The 18,855-nt window shown below is 49.9% G+C and overlaps 1 protein-coding gene across 4 annotated transcripts in view; it reads left to right on the top strand.

Annotated features, from left to right (window-relative positions):
- The window catches only part of LTBP2 (latent transforming growth factor beta binding protein 2), an 85,477-nt gene that overhangs the window by 41,243 nt on the left and 25,379 nt on the right, over positions 1–18,855 (top strand). For all 4 annotated transcript variants that reach the window (XM_009670889.2, XM_009670890.2, XM_009670891.2 and 1 more), the window contains exons 4-9: positions 606–784; positions 2,303–2,473; positions 4,107–4,307; positions 5,024–5,289; positions 6,997–7,099; positions 16,644–16,718. In XM_009670889.2, coding sequence (XP_009669184.2) covers positions 606–784; positions 2,303–2,473; positions 4,107–4,307; positions 5,024–5,289; positions 6,997–7,099; positions 16,644–16,718 — 995 coding nt within the window. The remainder of the gene's footprint in view (positions 1–605; positions 785–2,302; positions 2,474–4,106; positions 4,308–5,023; positions 5,290–6,996; positions 7,100–16,643; positions 16,719–18,855) is intronic.

Here is an 18,855-nt window from a genome sequence, read left to right as displayed (position 1 = left end):
CCAGGCTCAGGCACTCCACAATCTCATTTCTGTGCCAGAGTAGGCAAACTGCTGTGCTGCTGCAGTCAGCTCATCACACGTGGCTGCACTCTCCCTAGAGAGCTGGCATGCCTGGCAAGGCATGTGTCCGATGCCAAAGGCTATGGAGGGGGAGAGAGAAGCTGGTGTCAGCTCTGTTGCTCAGACTGGGCTGGTGCTTTTGCTGAGATTTTACCAAAGGGAGAGAAGTTTAGCTAGTGTGTTATTATGGAGAAGTCCTTCTGGTGACAGGTCTGTCAACTGTGCGCTGTCTTGGGAAGTTGATGAGCTGATGCTATATTGAAGAGGGCAGAGAGTGAGGCAAGGCAGACCTTCTGGGAACTTTACGCTGATGGGACAAGGAGGAAGAGGGAGAGGGTCACAGTCCCTAAAGTAAGGTGGTGTCATTGTGATGACTGGAAACGGGTGAAGAGTGGCACCTTGCTCACGTAGACAGAGCTTTGTATCAAAGTGGTGGCCCAGACAGCCTGGCAGTGAATATTGCCAAAGAGTATCCCGTTAGACAGGCACTGTGAGTCAGCACAGTTACTTGTGAGGAATATTGGTTCATTTTTTGTCTTCCACAGGACTCAGAGCAGAATTGGCTCTCCCATCTCCCCCCAGCACACAGGGCCTTCACGGACTGTCCGGCGCTACCCAGACAGCAGCCGTCACCTCATGTCTAATGCACTCCCCAGTGGGAATGGATATGAACAGGGCAGCTCTGGACCGCATGCAGCTTCCCAGGAGTACACGTCTCCAAGAGGTAAGGCCTTCAGGTCTGTCAGTCTTTTAGGGGCTTCATGTTGCAGCCTCCTGGGGAAGGGCAGTGATATGAGTGGGGATATCACAGTTCAGGGGTGGCAAGCAAACTCCCAAGAGACTCCCGTCACTTCTGTAGCACCTTGGAGGTGGAGAGGGGAGGAGAAGAGAGCCCGACTCCAAGGGGGAGAAGGAAGCAAAATGGACAATTTAGGACCGAGGAAAGAACAGTAAGAATTGTGATCTTGCTGAGACAGCTTACTGCAACCTGTTGTGAACTGCAGAGTCAGGATAGCAAAGAGTATCTGGATTTCCAGACAGTGAAACTGGGCAGGAAGGAAAGGGAAGGTCAGCCTGCACATGGCTGAGCTTGAGGAAGAGAGAGACTCCACAGGTCTCTTGGTGGACACAGCAGGAGAGCAAAATGCTGATGGCAGGGAAGGGAAGGCACGGGATGTGACAGATGCCTCGCAGAGATGTAGAGCATCACCCCAGCTCACTGCTCTGAAGGGGAAATTCATCAGTTTGTAGGAACGGTGCCTCCCAGCATCTTCCTCTGTTTGAAATGCCCTCAAGGTCACATTGTGCAACCAGCATTCAGTTTTTCCCTTTGGCTGTCCCCTTTGTGCCTTCTGACATGAGCAGGGATCAGGCCAGGCTGCCAGAACTTGTCATTTCTGAGACAGAGTCTCAGAAGATCTCCAGCTAGGACAGATGAAAACTACTGCAGCTTGGCTGCTCCTGAAGCTGTGGTTCCTGAAGGAGGCCTCATGTGGCATCTCAGCCCTTCTGAGTAGGACTGTGAGCCTGATTTAAGTTGCAAGCTGAAAGTAGGGGATGAAATGGGAAGTGTGTATGTGGTGGGGGTGTGAGCACAGCAAGGGGGGCACCCACAGACGCTGCTGTCTTGCAGGGCAGGGATAGAGGGCTCTGGTGTTGAGCCAGATGGTTCATGTTTATGCAACAGCCTGTTGTCCATTTTCCTCAAGCTTCCCAATTCTCTGAGTGTGATTTTCTCCTTTATCTAATGTGAAGACAGTGAGGAGACGAAGAGGAGGTAACTGAAGAGGTCAGAGGATGTTTGTAGAGAGAGATTTATTTTCTCAAGGCCAGATGCGCTCCTTAGTGGATACCGGTGTGGCTGTCTGCATGGGAAGTCTGTCAGTGGTGTAAGGACACCCAGGCTCCACACTACTTAAGTGGATTGAGAAAGAATATTTCCTAAAACAGAAAAACAGCCTTTTATACTGGAATTAGTTTGTCTCTCTTCATAGGGAATTATGCCACAGTCTAGCTGAGCAGGCAGAGCATGTTGCTGGTGATTTTCATGTTAATAAACCCTTAATGATGCTGGAGCAGAAGACCAGGCAGGAATGGACAAGGGGCAAGGAAAGACATTGCCCAGGGCTGTGGTCACAGATCCCTCCCTGCTCTGGGAATGCTTTGGAGCTAGAGCTGCAGATTACCCACCCCCTGGCCTGGAGAAGCTGCTTCCACTCAACACTGCCCTTTTCCTTCACAGGGGCCAACCTGACAGAGAAGATTAGGAAAATAAAGATTGTCTTCACACCTACCATCTGCAAACAGACATGCCAGAGTGGGCACTGCTACAACAGCTGCGAGAAGGGAGACACCACCACTCTTTACAGCCAAGGGGGGCACAACCATGATCCCAAGTCTGGCTTCCGCATTTGTGAGCACCTGAAGGCCCCCAACCCATCTCCTTTCTTGGTCTCCCACTCTCCTCCTTCTGCCTTTCACGTCTTTACAGACTGAGGGCTTGGGCTTGGGGATGGGAGGAGATGGTCTTTCCCTGAGCGTAGAGAGATATCCCCTGGAGCCTTTAGGGCTTACTCCATCTCTGTCTCCAAGGGAGCAAGACAGACCTTGCCTCATTTCTCTCTTTCCTGGGCAGGCAATTTCGATTTCCATCCCACCCTAGGTAGGGGGGACATGTGCGTTTCAGTCAGGCCTGCAGCCGGGCCTCGCTTCCCCCTCCTTCTTAGAGCCAGCTCCCTGCTTTTGTTGGCATCCCGTCTTGGGTCTGACTTTCATCACCTAATTTCCTCCTGTTCTTTCCTTTGATTCACGTGGCAGCCAGGAGTGCTGGCTGCAGGTTGCAAGCTGCTCCTACAAACAGGGCTGCTGAAACTTCTCTTCACCTTGTAGAGCTGCTGGGATTGCCTTTTAGGTCACTGTGATACCCACGGGGTTGGGCATATCCTCTTGGAGCCAGTCAGTGGGAGCAGCACACAGGACCCTGGTAGGGCTCATCCTCTGAAAGCCCCTGTAACTCTCAGGTCCTTCAAACACAGAGAGTGCAAAGAAAAGTCTAGTTGTGGTGCAGACTGAGTGATATAGGTCCTAGGAATTTCTGCCTAGATCCCAGTCCAGTGAGGTGTCTCCTCATCCCCCCAGCCTGATTGCAAGGCTTGAGTAAATGAGCTCTGAGCAGGGTGGGAGTTCATCCCCTGGGCTGAACCTGACAAGTCATCCTGGAATGTGCAGCAGCAATGTCTCATCTCAGGCTGAAATGAAGTCAGGATGATCTGTCAGGAAACCCTGCGCCTTACCTGAGTGTCACTCACATTGAGAGAGACAATGGGTTACTCCAAGCGTCTGATGAGGCCAGAGCAGACAAAACTTCAGTTTCATCTGTGGATGCTTTTTCTGAGCCTGTGCATACAAGTTACTCCCAGTAACTTGTCCCAGTTCTTTTGTCCCACTCTATGTTTCACCCGCTTCAGCTGCTGAGGGAGACGCTCTGAGTATACAGCGCTCTGCCTGTTCTCTTTCCACCTCTCCCACCCCACAGAGCTCCCTTCTGGGATGGGAGTAAGAAGCCTGCCAAGTGAGGAAGGGGCTTAAAACCCCTTGATGCCAAGAAAAGGTGTTCTGCTGACTCAGCCACATGCTGCTGCCGTAGTCCTGCCACGCTCCAAGGGATCTTGCTGGTGCCTGCAACATCACCCTGGCTCTGTGGGGCTGCCCCGCAGGGCATGGATGCCTCCTGCTGTCCATAGTCCCAGAGACCAAGTGAGAACTCATTGTCTTCACCCCATGACTCCAGGTCCATGTTATAGCTCAGGGAGTACCTTGGTTTCTCCGCTTGCTGCCTGCTGGTTAGTGACACACAGCAGGGATCCCAGACTTGCCTCCAGGCTGCTTATTGCAAATGCAGGGCCTGGCTCCGTCCTGAGTCTGCTCATTGGGCATTACAGGGTTAGTGCCAGGCCAATTCCAGCTGTCCAGCCTCCCACAGCCACTCATTAGCTAGAGGAAGTAGCTCAGTTTCTTTGCTATGCAGGCCTTTTTTTGCCTTGCAGATTTCTGCCAGATCCCCTGCCTGAATGGAGGACGTTGTGTAGGCCGGGATGAATGCTGGTGTCCCTCTAATTCCACGGGGAAGTTTTGCCACTTGCCGGCTTCCACTCTGGAAAAGAAGCAAGCAGGGAGAGTGCCAAACACCATGGCCAGTGGCTCCATGAAGCACTCCACATACACACTGCCCCTGTCCAACCAGCTGGGTGAGTGTGGCCTGGGCCTCCAAACCCTGGTTTCTCAGCATGCAGAGGCACCTGTCTTAGAGAAGAGTCCTTCAACCGATTTGTTGCACTTACAAAGCCATGGCCTGACCCTCATGCCCTGGGGACTGGAAGGTTACTGAGGCGGCGAATATGGGAATCAGGAAGTACAGGAGGAATGCTATGGGGATGAAAGAGGAGCAAAGGATAGGGCTAGCTCTGGCACAGGTGAGAGGAGATGTTGAGTCGGAAAATCCTTTTGAGCTCCTAAATTCTGTACTGGAATTAGATTAAAATATCATCCCTACCACTATTTCCTGTGCTGATGGCTCCCTGTTGATGCTAGTTTCCTCTGCTGGAAGCCCAGGTTTCCCTCATTCTTCTGAATCCTCCTACCCTGGCTATTTCTCAGAACTTCAGGGGAGCCATCAACAGGCCCAAGGAGGTCAGTAGCTCCGTATGTTTTGCTTTTCAGGCCAGGTTATTGGAAAAGTGGCTCCCTTAGTTTCTGAAGAGCTCAGGTTGCTGGAGAAAGCTTTTGGTAGGTTTGTCCTGTTAGAAGGCCAGATAAGTGTTTTATCTTAGACATAGTCTTCCTCTAGATTTCCTCGTAGTGTCAGCCTACCTCACCTCCCTCATGACTTTGCTAATGGACAAGATGCTCTTCAGGTGCCAAATTTTTGCTAGTGTCAAAACATTTGTTTAAACTCATCTTCCAGCTTCTTTAAACCCTTCCCTGGTGAATGTCCACATCAACCATCCGCCAGAAGCTACTGTGCAGATTCACCAGGTGGCTAGGGTGCGGGGTGACTCTGAGCTGTCAGAAGAAAACAGTGTGGAGAGAGTGGTGGTGCCTCAACTCGCTGCGGTGCCATGGTCCACCTACACCAGTGGGAATGGCAACAACATTGGCACGGAAAGCAGGCAGCAGCAGAGACCTCCAGGTCTGATGGGGAGGTGCTTTCGGGAAGCTCTCCATGGACAGGTAAGGGATCACCTGTCAAGTTTTGAGGTCTGCCTGCAGATACATTTGTTGTTCTTGGGTTTGGGTGCATTTACATGTGGGGCAGTGAGCGTGGCCTTTCGTTGCGTGAAGCTGTTTAGCATGTCTGAATGATGCGTGGGCAGCACCCGAGTGCTGTGGCATGGGCAGCAATATGCTATGTGGGTATTACTTGGAAGGAAAACCCTTTTTAGGGCCCAGCAGAGAGACCACAATGTCTTGCCCTGAGCAGGCTGTGCCCTGGGGCAGTATAGCCCAGACTTGATAGCTTTCACATACAGTCTTGTTTAAAAAGGGTGCCCTATTTATAGAAACATTTACAGCCACGCTCGGTGATTATTGTAGGAAACGTATAAAACATAGGAAAATTCCTTTCCCTCTCACACAATAAATGAAAGTCTGATTTCCATGGAACATCACCTTCCTGGGCAGCTTGGTCAGTATTTAGGAAGCAAATGCATGTGAGGGGCTTTCTCACCCCTCTCCCGCAGTCATCATAACTTCTTATTTTGTCTTTCCCCATATGTTTCTATTGCATCACTGGAAAAGTATTGGAGGTTTTTGGCACCCACAAGAACACCTGTGAAAACCCCAGAGCAGCTTGCTCTCTGTGAGACCCCCAGTTGGGCAGGTTGGGATTCTGCCTTCTCTCCACTGCTCAGCGAACTCAGTTCTTTTTCAGGGCTCCTCCTGGTTCCTTTCCTATCCTTTAGGTATTTTCAGCCAGGGCATTTCTAGCTGGATAAATTCTCAGCAATTCCCTAGCACAAAAATAAATGAGATCAGGCCCTAAACATCTCGCAAAGGGGCTGGAAAAGCCCTGTCCCTCTGTGAGGAGACAACAGCTCTCTGACCCTTGCAGCAGGTTTGCCTCCCAAGTGGCCAGCTTAAAGATGCACTTAGAAACACTCTAATTTTCTCCAGCAGTTACGGAGGGCTGTAGGTGAAGCTCTTGAAAAGGGCAAAGGGGGAGGAAAGGATGCCCTTGCTGGGCTCACACCTTTTTTAGCTATCGCTGGGTCTGTGGCTGAGGAGACTGGGTGACGGCAAGGAGCCCAGGCAGAAAGTGTTTGTCTCTTCCCTCTCAGCCTGAAGCCAAGCTGATTGGAATGTGAGCACTGGGCACGTGGCCATTTCTCACATGGACGAGGGCCAGATTTGGCCTGTGGACTGCGACAGCTCAGCTCTAATGGGAAGCCTGTAATCCAGAGGGCCTTGCCGGGGGGAAGAGAGACACATTAAGCAAGCAAAAGTGCCTGACCGCAAGCTCCCCGCAGGGCTGGAGTGGTGCACCCATTTTGCTGGCTAATCAGCGCGTGGCTAAAAGCAGGCACTGGGCTGATCCTAGGGCTCTGCTGGGTGATATCATCTCTCATTTGTGCTCTGCATTGTTTGATATCCTCTTCTCCTCCAAAGGGGTTCAATTAAGGGAGTTTCATGCTTTTGTGCCTGTGAAACTGTTTGCTGTCTTAAACTGTATCCCTGATCCTGTTGCATCCCTGTGGGGAGCTATGCTATGAGGATTGTCTTAGCATCTAACCCCAGGCCACAGTCCCCCATGCTGACTCTGCCCCCACCTTGTAAGCAAGCCAAAGCTGCCTTCCTCCTTCCACAGTATCTACAAAGGGCAGGTGCATGGTCCTCTTCCTATCACGGAGAAGTCTGAACCCTCTGGTCCTCTCTCTGCAGTGCGCTAACCCTCTGCCAGGGCTGACCACGCTGGAGGATTGTTGTGGCAGTGTGGGGCTCTTCTGGGGTGTGGACAGGTGCCTAGCCTGCCCCCCTCGACCAGGTAAGTGCTGCTGCAAGAGAAGGCTGCCTCTGTAAAAGGGACCGAGGAACTGCCTGCAACCTCTGCAAGCAAAAGAGATCCATCCAGGGCCAACAGGCTGCTTCAAACAGATTAGGAGGCACAAAGCAGGGCTGCACATCCCAGGTGCCCTGGAATGTAGGTGTCCTTTGCCAAAGGCCCTCAGAGAAGAAGAATGTGTCTAACATGGTATGCAGGGTGATGTCTGCTCTGCTCCGGCCTCAGCCCACGCACCGGGGAGGAATGATCTGGTTTGGGTGCTGGCTCCAAGCTCAACACTTTCTCCACAAACCGCCTCTGTAAAACCCCAGTGCAGCCAGTGGTTTGATCCATGCCAGATCCATTAGGAAGGAGAAACAGGAAAACAACGGCCGTGGTTTTAGGAGGTGCAGTCCTAGATTAGTTGAGGAGGCTGCAGACTCGGCCCTATAGAATTACGGGCCTGCTCTAGGCCCAACACAGGCTTGGCAGCGGCTTTGGAAATAACACTACATCAAACAATTGGCAGGAGCGCACCCAGAGTCCATTCCAGGGGCACAGGAATCCAGCTCTATTTCTTCTACTCTCAGGAGCTGGACAGACTGATCCAGCCCAGAGAGAGGGGATTCCTCAGCTGCTTCACTGGGGCGTTAGGCCATCACCATGCTCCAAGACCAAGACCCCCACCTTGAGAGGGTAGAGGGACTCTGTAATTCTAGTGCTGTCTGGGGCATCTGCTCCACAGCCCTCCTCCTGGGCAGACACAGCCACATGGTGGTTCCCAGGTTCAAAGCCTAGAGAGGGTGGCTGGGAAGTGGAGGTCCCAGAAAGGCCAATGTGACAGGATGCGCCCCAGAGCAGGAGAAGGTGGTGAGATGCCATGCTGAAAAGCAGGGTGGCATAGTCTAGCTTGCCCCTCCTTCAGTCTTCCTTAACAAGAGTGTGGAATTGGCAGCTGCAGATGAACTGGCAGGCAGGCAACATGGCCTCCGAGAGCTGTACTGAAGCTGGAGGTGGGATGGTGGACACGGCCCATCAAACCTCAGCTTTCCCCACGTATTCTGGAGGAACAGTAGGGAGCCTGTGATGAAAAATTCCTTGCTGGGAGGAAGGCCCTGTTCAGACCCTCACGAGAGATGTCCAGTTCATCTTGTGTGCACATCTTTCCTCAGCAGGACTTGCTTTCTGCCTTTGAACCCCAGGGCACTACCAGGACACTGTGCACCAGCCTCAGAGGCACAACTGGCCTGGAGACGAAAGAGTGGAAGAGGGGAGGTGGTGGGCCAGTGTCAGAGCAACTCTAAGGGCACTGTGGCCCTTGCAGTCAGAGGCATTGCTCCATTGGTCCAGGGTGGGGCAAGGTGCTGTCCTGTCCCAGGTGCAATCCTGGGTATTATAGGGAGACTGTGGCTCAGCTTGGGCAGACAGGGATCTTCTCACCTATTTCCTATCTAGCTGCCCCATTACATCACTGTCTAGTTGCTCGTTCTCTTGCCTTCACGGTATAGAAGGACTAAAATAAACAGAGCCTGTGACCCAGGACTCTTTGACCCCTGAGGATACTAGAGACATTCAAGGCAGCAGATTTTGTGGAAATGTGATGTTGGCCCCTTCTACCTGTGCCCCAGAGGCTGTCCTTCTTACTGACATGTACACCTGCAAGAGCTGTTTGCATCTCTGTCTTCCCTGTGCTGCCTTAGCGCAGTTTCTCTTCAGTCAGGGGTAGAGCTGGCTGGAGCCAAATTCCTTGCAATCGCAGACTAGATTGTCAGCATCCTGGAACCCAGTGCAAACCTGAGGACATCTGATTACTGTGATCTTTCTGCTCTGTAAGACTCTGCTGTGGCCTTGGGTCATGTTGTTGCTTGTCTGTGCTCATCCATGTGCCAGCCCTGAGGGAGACTTAAGCATGTGCAGTATGCGGGTGACCAAATGGTTGCTTGGTTTAGTACAAACAAGGAAATGCCCTACACAGGCCTCAACCCCCTCCCCTTCTTCTCATGACATTCTAGCATTTCATCCCTAATGAGTGCCTGATCTTCGCATCCCTAATCACTGCTTTCTCCTACCTATCTCATGGCAGTCTCCTACCTACCATGTTTCTCTGTGATCCTTCCATTAGGAAGCACGGGGTCAGTTTAGCACGTTTGTTAGGCTGCAGATGGCTATAAAATTCCTGCATCTCCTTCCTCTTGGTGCCAGGATGCTAGGTATCACTCAGCAGTCATGGCCAGAGCAGCAGCTTCACTGGACTTACATCTTTGGGCTTCAAAATGCTTCTATAACCACAGACTTCCAAGACACAAAAACAGGCATGAAATACCCACATGTGCTTCTTGCAGTCAGCCAGCAAAGCGAATGCATTTGAGAAATGTTTGCTGCCAGCAGGTCCCACTTCTGCAGCTCAGCATCTGCCCTGCATTCCAGCTGCTGCTGGAATTCAAGACAGGGTTGTCACTGCTCATCTTTGTTGAGTGGACAGATGCTTGTCTGACTTTTTTCAGATTAATTCCATGAGGATATGAAATATGGATCCCTGTGGGTCTTCTGTCTTCCTGCACCACAAGGAAATCCCATCCCCAGTCCCCCTGTCTTTGGGCTATACAGTTTCCCTTTGGAGACCAAATGGCTCTTGTTGATATTGGCAGGAATTCAGGTTAGTTGAAGGGGCCATTTTCATCCTCTTTAATTGTGTGCACGTTTCTTCTGTCTATGCCTACCTCTGATTCACTGCTCTGTAACCAGCTGCACGTGCAGGAGACCACATGGTGCAAGTGAAGGGAGTCATCAAGCAGACATTTGGTGAAGATAGCTTAAGAGAGCTGTGCTGTTGTGAAGTAAGAACATCAGACTGCTGGCATGCTGTTCTCTAGAGTGTTGTCTTAGCTTATGAGCGATCTCACCCCAGAAAGGAGCCAGGGAAACAGCCCTTTCTCCATTACTTTATTGCTCTAATGGAGACACTGACTACTGCCACTTATAGCCGTGTGCCTCCTCTGCCAAGGCTCACAAATGTATCTTTCCAGCGTGAAGGCATCACTCTGCATCATTCCTACCTGTAAACCATGTCCCACAGTCATATCCTTTCTATCTCCTGTCCTTCTGGCTTATATTTTGCTCACCCAAAGTCACTGAACTGTAGTTCAGAGACCTGGTCATACATACCGAGATAACATGTCTGACTGATGTTTCCAGCTTTCTTCTTGGCACTGTGGTCTTCAGAGAAAACTCCTTTCTGCACTCATGTGTCCTGGGGAGGCGTACTCCAGAACCAGACTTGACAGCTCTGGGAATTTCAAACATTCCAGCAACCAGAGACAGAAATGGCAGAAGCTAGTTCAGTGTAAACACTTACAAATGTACAGAAGTGCAGCCAGGCAAGAGCTAGACAAGTGGAGAACTTGTTTGGATTGACTGTCTGCCCGAGACACTGATTGTTAGTAGAGTCTGGATACGTCCGGATGTCTCTGTCGACTGCAGCTTTCATGTTTGGTACGTGTTTGTGTGCGGAAAGACATCAGAGAAGAGGAAGAAACAAAGGCAGGCATCTGTCCGAGCAAACCTGCCATGACCGATTCCTGCTATTTTTCATATTTTACCTAACACCAGAAAAGGCTAAGGCACTTGAATCCTAAAAAGAATGTATCTAAAAGCTGAGTTCAGAATGAAGGTGGGTCTGTGACCAGACCAGGACTTTCTGTAACAAGTGTTGCATTAGCCTCCGAGGTTGTTGGGCTTTGTTTGGGCTTTCAGCTGTCTGTTTGCTCCTGGAAGAGCGCATATTGTTAGGCTTCTTCAGAGAAGTACACTTAGAGAAGCAGCTTTGAGCAAGCTATTGCAGAGGGCCCTGGGAATTTTCTGTTGCTCGTGTGAATGAGTGCTGAAGATGGGATTTCCTGGATACGGGAGACCAGAGACAGACTTGGGGGAGGGGGAGAGCAAAGAGATTGCTCTGTGAGCTGCTGGGGTAAATGTGGTCACTGAAAATGTGAGAGAGGGCTTGGGGTATGACAGGACGCCTACATGTTATAGTGCAACTATAGTCCTTGAGCTGAGAATGGAGATTGCTGGATGAAATGTACTGCACTGTAATACAGAATAAATCAGACTAAAACGTCTAATAACCCTCCAGGTCTTTAATACTCAGAAGAGGCTCTGGGGTACTCACTAAAAGACTAGAACAAAATCAGGAGGGATATGGAAGACTTGGAAGACTGTGAAGATAAAATTCAAAGAAGGTCGATAGTGGTGAAAGGGAATCAGATGCTTAGGAAGCTGTTAAAGCAGAGACATTTGGATGTGGCTGGGAGGAAGCCCAAACACAGGCAGGATATTTGAGCTGTGCTGGTGAGGAAGTTGTGCTAAAGCAATGTACTGTTCTGTGGTAACTTTAGGATGCCAGGGCTAGTACCAGGCACATTGCTATGTGGAGTTACTCCTGCTTATCTACCAGACAGGCATATACTATTTTGGGGTATACAGTGATCTGTGAAGAAGAGCATGCTGAGACCAGGATGAGAGATGATCTGTGCAAACTAAAACTAACAAAGCCCAAGATACCTTTTAGGTACAGGTAGACACAGAACCCAGGCAGGGTGTGAATTTGGACACTTTTTTCCCTGAAGCATTAGGATGTCTTGGCCCTCCTCAGGCATGTGCAAATAGAGGCTGGAAATGGAGAGATTTTCCCTGAAGGCAAAGTGTTTACTATGATGTAAGACATCGAGTTTTTCCCATCTCAAATTTACTCTTTTTCCTTTTTTAACCCTAAGACTTATCAGAGAGGTTGGTTTCTGAGGTGCGTGGCCAGAGAGGCTCTGAAATATCCCAGGGCTTCTCCAGTAGAAGAGACTCCCCTGTTTTGTGCCTGCTGAGATATACCCTTGCAGAGCTTCCTCCACTTCCCTTCCCAGGTCCTCGCTGAGAAGGGTGCACAGAGCAAGGCACTCAGCCGGAGACAGTCGCAGCCCTCATCTTCCACCTCCTTCCTGTCTCCAGAGACATCGCAGTTCTGCAACATGGAGCGCTCCAAGAGAAGGCAGCCATGCTGCTGCATCTATGCTGATGATGTACACCCTTTCCTGTACTGTGCAGGAGCTACAAGGCTAACCTTCCTGTATGGGTTTTGGGGAGTTTCTGGCTGCAGCAGTAAACTAGCCTATTCCAGGTTCTGGTTTTCCACTGCCCACCATCCCTTACTCTACCCTGCAGCGTAGCTGGGCAATCAGCCTAACCATGGGCTTGGTAACACACTGGCCAGGCATACACACTGCCGATCTTCATTTGCTGCTTTCTCTCCTCCTGCCGATGGGTTTTAACTATATTAAGAGTCAAGTCTTTGAAGGCCATTGTTTTGTTTTTATTCCCACTCCCCATGTTTTTTCAAGTTTTTTGTCCTAGAGAAAAGTCTGAATTTCACTGGAAAATTGGATCTTGCAATGTCTGGCTTGGCATCTGCAGTGCTCCCCAAACAGACCTCCCACTGTGAGAGGGGTGGCAGCTCACCCATGGAGCTGCCGTCATCAGAAACACTGAGTGGCTCCGCAAGCAACATGCTCCTCTATGCTGTGCCTGGAGGCACTGAAAGAGCAACAGGAATCCTCTTGAAATCAACCCCTGGTCTGCTCTTGTTGCAATCAGGTCAGGGAAGATACAGTAGAAAAAAAAGGAAATACAGGATGAAGGCTATGGAGGCTCACTCAAACTTGCTCTTCTCCAGCTGGAGGCAAAACACTGACCTGAGCCCCAGGCTTCTCAGAGAGATAATGCCCTTAGTTTGATAAATGGAAAGAGTTGAAAGAAACTGGCAAGCTTTTATTGTCCAAGCATTTCCTCATTTCTCTTCTGATCTAACTGCAGGCTTGCCTTTACCCCTTTTAACCGAGTCGTATTAGCTGCCTAATACAGTGTATTATATCATCCTATGAACCTTGTCTCACTCAGGCTCTTGTGGCTACCACCACTAGGAGCAGTTTACTTTCAATTCACCATCAGTCTGAACTTCATCCTGTCTTCAGGCAGCATTTCCTTTTCACCATTCATTTGGACTGTGTCTGTGCCGCTTCTGTCTACCATAAGGGATGGACTGTGTCTCTGGACAAGGACCTAGGAAAGCATGGGTTTGTAGTAACTGGAGAGCCAGGGCCCTGGAGTAGAGTCTCTTTTCCTAGGATGGCAGGACTGGAGCGGGAAGTGACAGAAAACTTTTGGAGTGTGCCTAGCTGCTTAAAAATCATCCTGCTAGACTGAAAAAAACCCTTTGCCTGCTTTCCATGCATCTGCTTTTCTTCTGATTTTGATGTGCTTGAATATTTTGCTAGCTGAGGAGAAAGGCACTAGTATGAGCCCAGGCTGTGCCTGTTATTTTTTCTGGGGCTATGAGCTAACTTTACCTGGTCACTGAAACCACTTGGAACACACACACTCCCCTTTGCAAGCCTGACCTCACTGGGGTCACCTGCTGTCTACTCACAGAAAGCAGCACAGTGTGGTGACCTGAAGCAAAGCTGGATGGGATGGGGAAGGGGGGGTGTTGCCAAGAGCCAGGGGGAGTCCTGGTGTGCAGCTACCTGGAGAGTTCATCCCTTCAGCACAGATCCCGCTGGGCAGAAGTGCTTGGGATGTGAGGCTCTGAGATCACACGCTTCAATCAGGGGCCAGAGCTACCTGCCCTCAAACAAGCCTGGAATCCCTCTTCCTGACAGATGCAGCTCAGCTGCTCCGTCTCCAGCCTAAGCCTCCTTCTTCCTTCCTGGAGAGAGGGTAGACAAACAGACACAGGAGCCCAAGAGCCTTCTAGCTGTGGATGCTGACAAGTTTCTTGACCTCTCTGATCATCAGATCTGCTTTCTCCTGTGCATTCCCTCTGTTAAGTTTCAGAGGAATAGCTTCCAAATTCAGTCTCCTAGTGCAGTGGTGTGGGAAAGGGATGGATGTTGATCTCCTTTGCTGCAGACTCAGGTGTTCTAGGCTGGTTTTTCAGGGAGGTTGTAGTCTCTGCTGTAGTTCGGCAACATCAGAGCTTATGAAAGGAAACGATCCTCTGCTTGAGTAATCAAGTACAAAGCTGAGAGTTAATAGTTTACATCCTCCTGCAGCCACATGCTGTCTTCCCTTGCGGCTATATCCTGGCAGAAAGAGAGCAGCTTCCATCCAGTACTTCAGAAACTGTCTTGGTTCCCCTTGGTACAGAAAGATCTGCTCACGTTACATTACAGTTATTCTTTCCAGGGAACGTCGGTTTCTTCACAAAATTATGCCATTCATCTACAGCCTCACGACTAATTTACTGCATTAATGAGCTGCAGGTTTCTGCAGACTTGAGTTGTATGGATGCTGAGGTGGCACAAGACCTGCACACTCACCCCTCCCCAGTATTTTCCACCCTCTGCCTTGCCTTCTCTCCAGCAGCATCTGGCAGAGGGATGCTGCACAGGGTCTGTTTCTCTGCAAAGGCTTTTTGGAGATGGAGCAGGGCTCTGACACATGTCATCACTGTTTTGATCTCCAGTATGCTTGGCTCCCTGTCGGAGGGCTCATATATAACGATGCTGCTTCATTTGAGCGTCTGTTATCACATTGTGCTGAGGCTGACAGATGCTTCCAAGCACAGTTAATGCCTGTCGGCAGCCCTTAGCCCACAGCCTGCGGTGTGGGAGGACCTGGAATCTCACTGGGGCCCCAGGCCTGGAGCTCACGAGCTAGAGGTTGTTTTTCCCTTTCCAGAAGGTTGGAAATTTACCCAGTGCCCCTGCTCTCAACGTCTGGGGTCCTGGTATGTGATTCCCAGTATCATATCGCCAGCTGCACCCCCTTTCCCTTAACATCCAGATATTTTAAAACAACCCCTGCTTCATGACTGAACTGGTAAGGGAGTCAGTAGGTTTTTCTTAGACTTTCAACCAGGCAGTGAGAATCTCTCTTTGCACTTAAAGACCCTTGTAGCTTAATTTAATATACTTGAAGAAACTAGGCTTTCTCTCCTCCATCCTGACACAGGATGGTGAACACCTTCTTGTTCTTGTGTCTGTTATTTCCTAAGCACCTTTTTTAGGAAGCTGGTGCCTAGCTTTTGCCCTCCAGGAAGTGTCCTAGAATGGGTTTGAACTGTGCTTATGGGCTCAATGTTATGGACTCCCCTGATTTCTGCCACAAGCATTGTGTTTGTTTTCTTAGCCTTTGTAGGCTCTTTTTGACCAACTCCTGTCTCAGGGGTGTTACCACATTTGCCCCTGGTTCTTGAAAGCTGCAAAGTGTTAGGAGTCTATCAGATTCTAGAGGCAGATACACTTTATGCCATGAAAGGCTTCTCATTTAATGACACTAGAGTGTAAGCTACTGATGACAGGCAGGAGGAATTTGACTGTTGGGAATATGGCTGAACAGTTACTTAGCGGTTACGCTCACATCTTGTTTCCAAACATATGGTCCAGACCGTTAAAAAGAAGTTCCACCCTGGGAAAATCCCATCCTTAGGCTTCCATCCTTTCTACTCCACCCCATGCTTACTCACTCCCCAGTCCTTCACCTCCCAAATTCCCTTTCTGTTGCTCCAATATATGATGCCTAAATTTGACCTTAGAATTTATTGACCACGTTTTACTTGCCTATAAAAATTTTTGAGAGATTTAATTGTGCAGGTTACAGGCTGTTTTGAAACTCACAAAACTATTTTAAGCAGCAATTTGAAATTGTCTTTTCTGAGAGTGATTGGGGCTGCAAACCACATGGAGTCAGAGCCAAGAGATCCTTGTAAAATAGGGGAAAAGGTAATAAATGGGGCCTGGGCTGTTACTTCAGCATCTCATCAAGGAACTCTGTCATTTCTTCCACTCTGATCCCTCTTGTCATGTGCAACCTGACTATCCAAGCTGGTTAGGGGAAGCTGAGGTGATACAGTGACAGACAACTAAACATAGGTGGCACCTCTGGGTCACCAGTGTGGCACCTGCCAAGTAGCAGAAGCCACTGCTTGGGAAATATGTCAGTGTGTTTTCATGGCTGGGTCTGCCATCCAAGCCTTTCCTCCATGGCTGCTCCTGCCTTTCCCTCTGCCCTGGGAGCTTGTTGAAGGCCAGCCTGGGTTCCCCTCTGCCCAAGTGGTATTAGTGTGGGTAGGAGCTGCCTCTTGGTTGTGCTGTATGGGTACTGAGCTGCTGATCTTGTGTTCAGGTTGAGCAGGAAGCAGTGTGTCTCATTATGGAGGAGAAAGGGCTTGTAGGATCCCTGTGAAGGGCTGTCTTGGTAGTGGTCACTCTTGTGCCTGTAGTAGAGGGGCTGAGCACAAGGATGGAGGGGAAGATCATGACTAGCAAAGGTTCTTTTATTATCTATAATGAAGAGGCGCACAAGCAATAGCATGGAGATGGGGATCGTGTCTTACTGGCAGAGGAGATACGGCAGGAGAGGGAAAAGTTGCATGGGAGGACACTGAGCCCACATTCAGTAGCTGATGAGGTAGGCATGAAGCAAGGAAGGAGGAAGAGAAGATAGGGCCCTGGTGGTTTGTTCTGTTGCCTATGTCCCACACTCTTTGCTTTCTTCCCAGCACACCCTGTGATTGAGAATGGACAGGTGGAGTGTCCCCAAGGATATAAGAGCCTGAACAGGAGCCATTGTCAAGGTAAGGATGCTGCTTTTGTCCCTCTCTCTCCTCACATCCTCTGTCAGAAAGAGTAATAATTATCTACACAAGTAAAATAGTTATCCAACTTCCCTGATACAGAGCTACAAAGATAAACATCCCTGTGCTTCCATCAAGCATGAAAAAACCCAAGTAACGCTGGGCTGCATGACTCAGCTCATAAACATAGTCAGCTCACAGCTAGGCCAACACAAGGAAACTCACCTGATCAATACTACTGACATTCTTAATTTTGACATCACTTCCCTGCTGTACATACATGGTAAGGAGCTACATTGTTGCTGTGCTAAGTGTATGTGTAAAAGCACTTCTCCTATGGTCTGAAGCAACAGAAATTCTGTTGCCTCAAAAGTTTTGGAAGATTGTCTGCTTGTCCATTTATCTTTTTTGTAAGTGGGAGAGTGCCATAAAAGTGAATCCTTCTGTTCTGAGTATGTCACTTGTATATGCTGCCAGGCTCTGCTTGCCTGCCCCATACTGCTGGGGTCTATGCGCTCTCCCTCCCACAGTCCCTCAGCTCCATATGAGGAAGGCACCATCCCTGTACTTCTCCTCTGTTCATGATTATTCAGAGTCTCTTGGCCCACAATGTTTGTGTTTTCTGTGTTCTGACTGAAGTGGAATTTTTTGGTTCCATTTTTGTGATTCATGATAAGCTGAGAGGTGTCACGTAGAAGATGCAGCAGGGAGCTTGGGCCCTTGCCGTGCAAACTGAGGGCTGGCAATCTAATGACTCATCTGTTAGCTGGGACTTTCCACCATGCTTGCTTAATTAATGAGTCGGCCTCCCCCCATTGTCCTGGGGGAGAATTTTCAACAACGCAGTGGCTTCTATTCTCTTTGGTGCTCACATCTCATCCTTTCTGCAGCCATTGGCCAGAGACAGTGCTAGGGATAGGAGGAGCTACCCAGAGAAGCTAAATAGGACTCTGAGGAACAGAGCAGCATGAGTGACTGGTGTCAGTGAACAGAGACATATGGTGCCTGCTCTGGGTTGGCATCCCCTCTGGAGCAGGGTGAGGCTGAGGAGCAGAGGGAGACAGCAATGTGGAGCTGGCTAGAAAAATATTTTTGCACAGGAAAAATCATGAAGCAGAGTTATGTGCTTCTGCTGGTTCCTTTGTAAGCCAGGCTAGAGAAGTACTTTTCTGCAGACAGCCTGCTGCCTTGAGGTGCTTTCCTGATCTTTGCTGTGGCTGTGGGATGCATGTCAGGAAGCTCAGCACGTCCTTTCAAGGTCTGGAGTGAGCAATTTGGCTGACGGACTGTGGGGGAGGCTGCATATGGCCCTCTTTTTCCTGCCCGGGTAGGAGGAGAACCAAGGCGCTGATGAGAACTGATGGTTCCTGAGGCTGTTGGTTGTAGAAGAGCTGAGCTGAGAAGGAGCTGAATGACCACTTCACTGAGCTCCAGCTTTGCAGGCTCTCGTGAAAGCACTGATGAGTGACTAGAGGAGGGCCCTGGCAAGAGCCCACCTCGCTCTGTTCCATACAGACAGCAAGGGTTGTCTCTGATGCCTTTCAGCAGAGGAACAAATAGCTCATTCTATGGGAACCACTTTCCTTAGCTTACTGCATCCCATCGAGCAGGAACAAGACCATAATGAATCTGAGCTGAGAGTGTCTGGAATACCCAGCAATGGGTGGCTTCAGTTCCCATAATCCAACCAGATTCCAGGAGACATTCTCCAGACTCGTTCCTCCAGAAAGGAGCTTGGCCACACAACACAGATCCTCCTGCACCAGCAGCTGGGGACTGGGAGCCATAGCATCTTCAGTGACTGCGGATTCTGATTAACAGCCAAAGAGGTTGTGGAGTCTCCTTCCCTGGAGATATTCAAAACCTGCCTGGATGCGATCCTGTGCAATGTGCTCTAGATGACCCTGCTTGAGCAGGGGGGTTGGACTAGATGATCTCCAGAGATCCCTTCCAACCTCAACCATTCTGTGATCCTGTAACAACAGCCTGGAGGCTTCAGATCTATGGCTGTTAAAGAGAACAGCATAGGCTGTCCTTCCATCGGCCGGGGAACCTCCCAGTGCTGCATAGACCAGCAAAGAGGATGTCCCTGGAAGGATTAATGTGGTTGCAATGCATTGGGGGCTGCTGGCTGGGG

This window comes from Struthio camelus, chromosome 5 (genome assembly GCF_040807025.1).
Source record: "Struthio camelus isolate bStrCam1 chromosome 5, bStrCam1.hap1, whole genome shotgun sequence".
Lineage (NCBI taxonomy): Eukaryota > Metazoa > Chordata > Aves > Struthioniformes > Struthionidae > Struthio > Struthio camelus.
The sequence above is the reverse complement of the archived record's forward strand: the minus strand, read 5'-3'. Positions and strand labels throughout refer to the sequence as shown.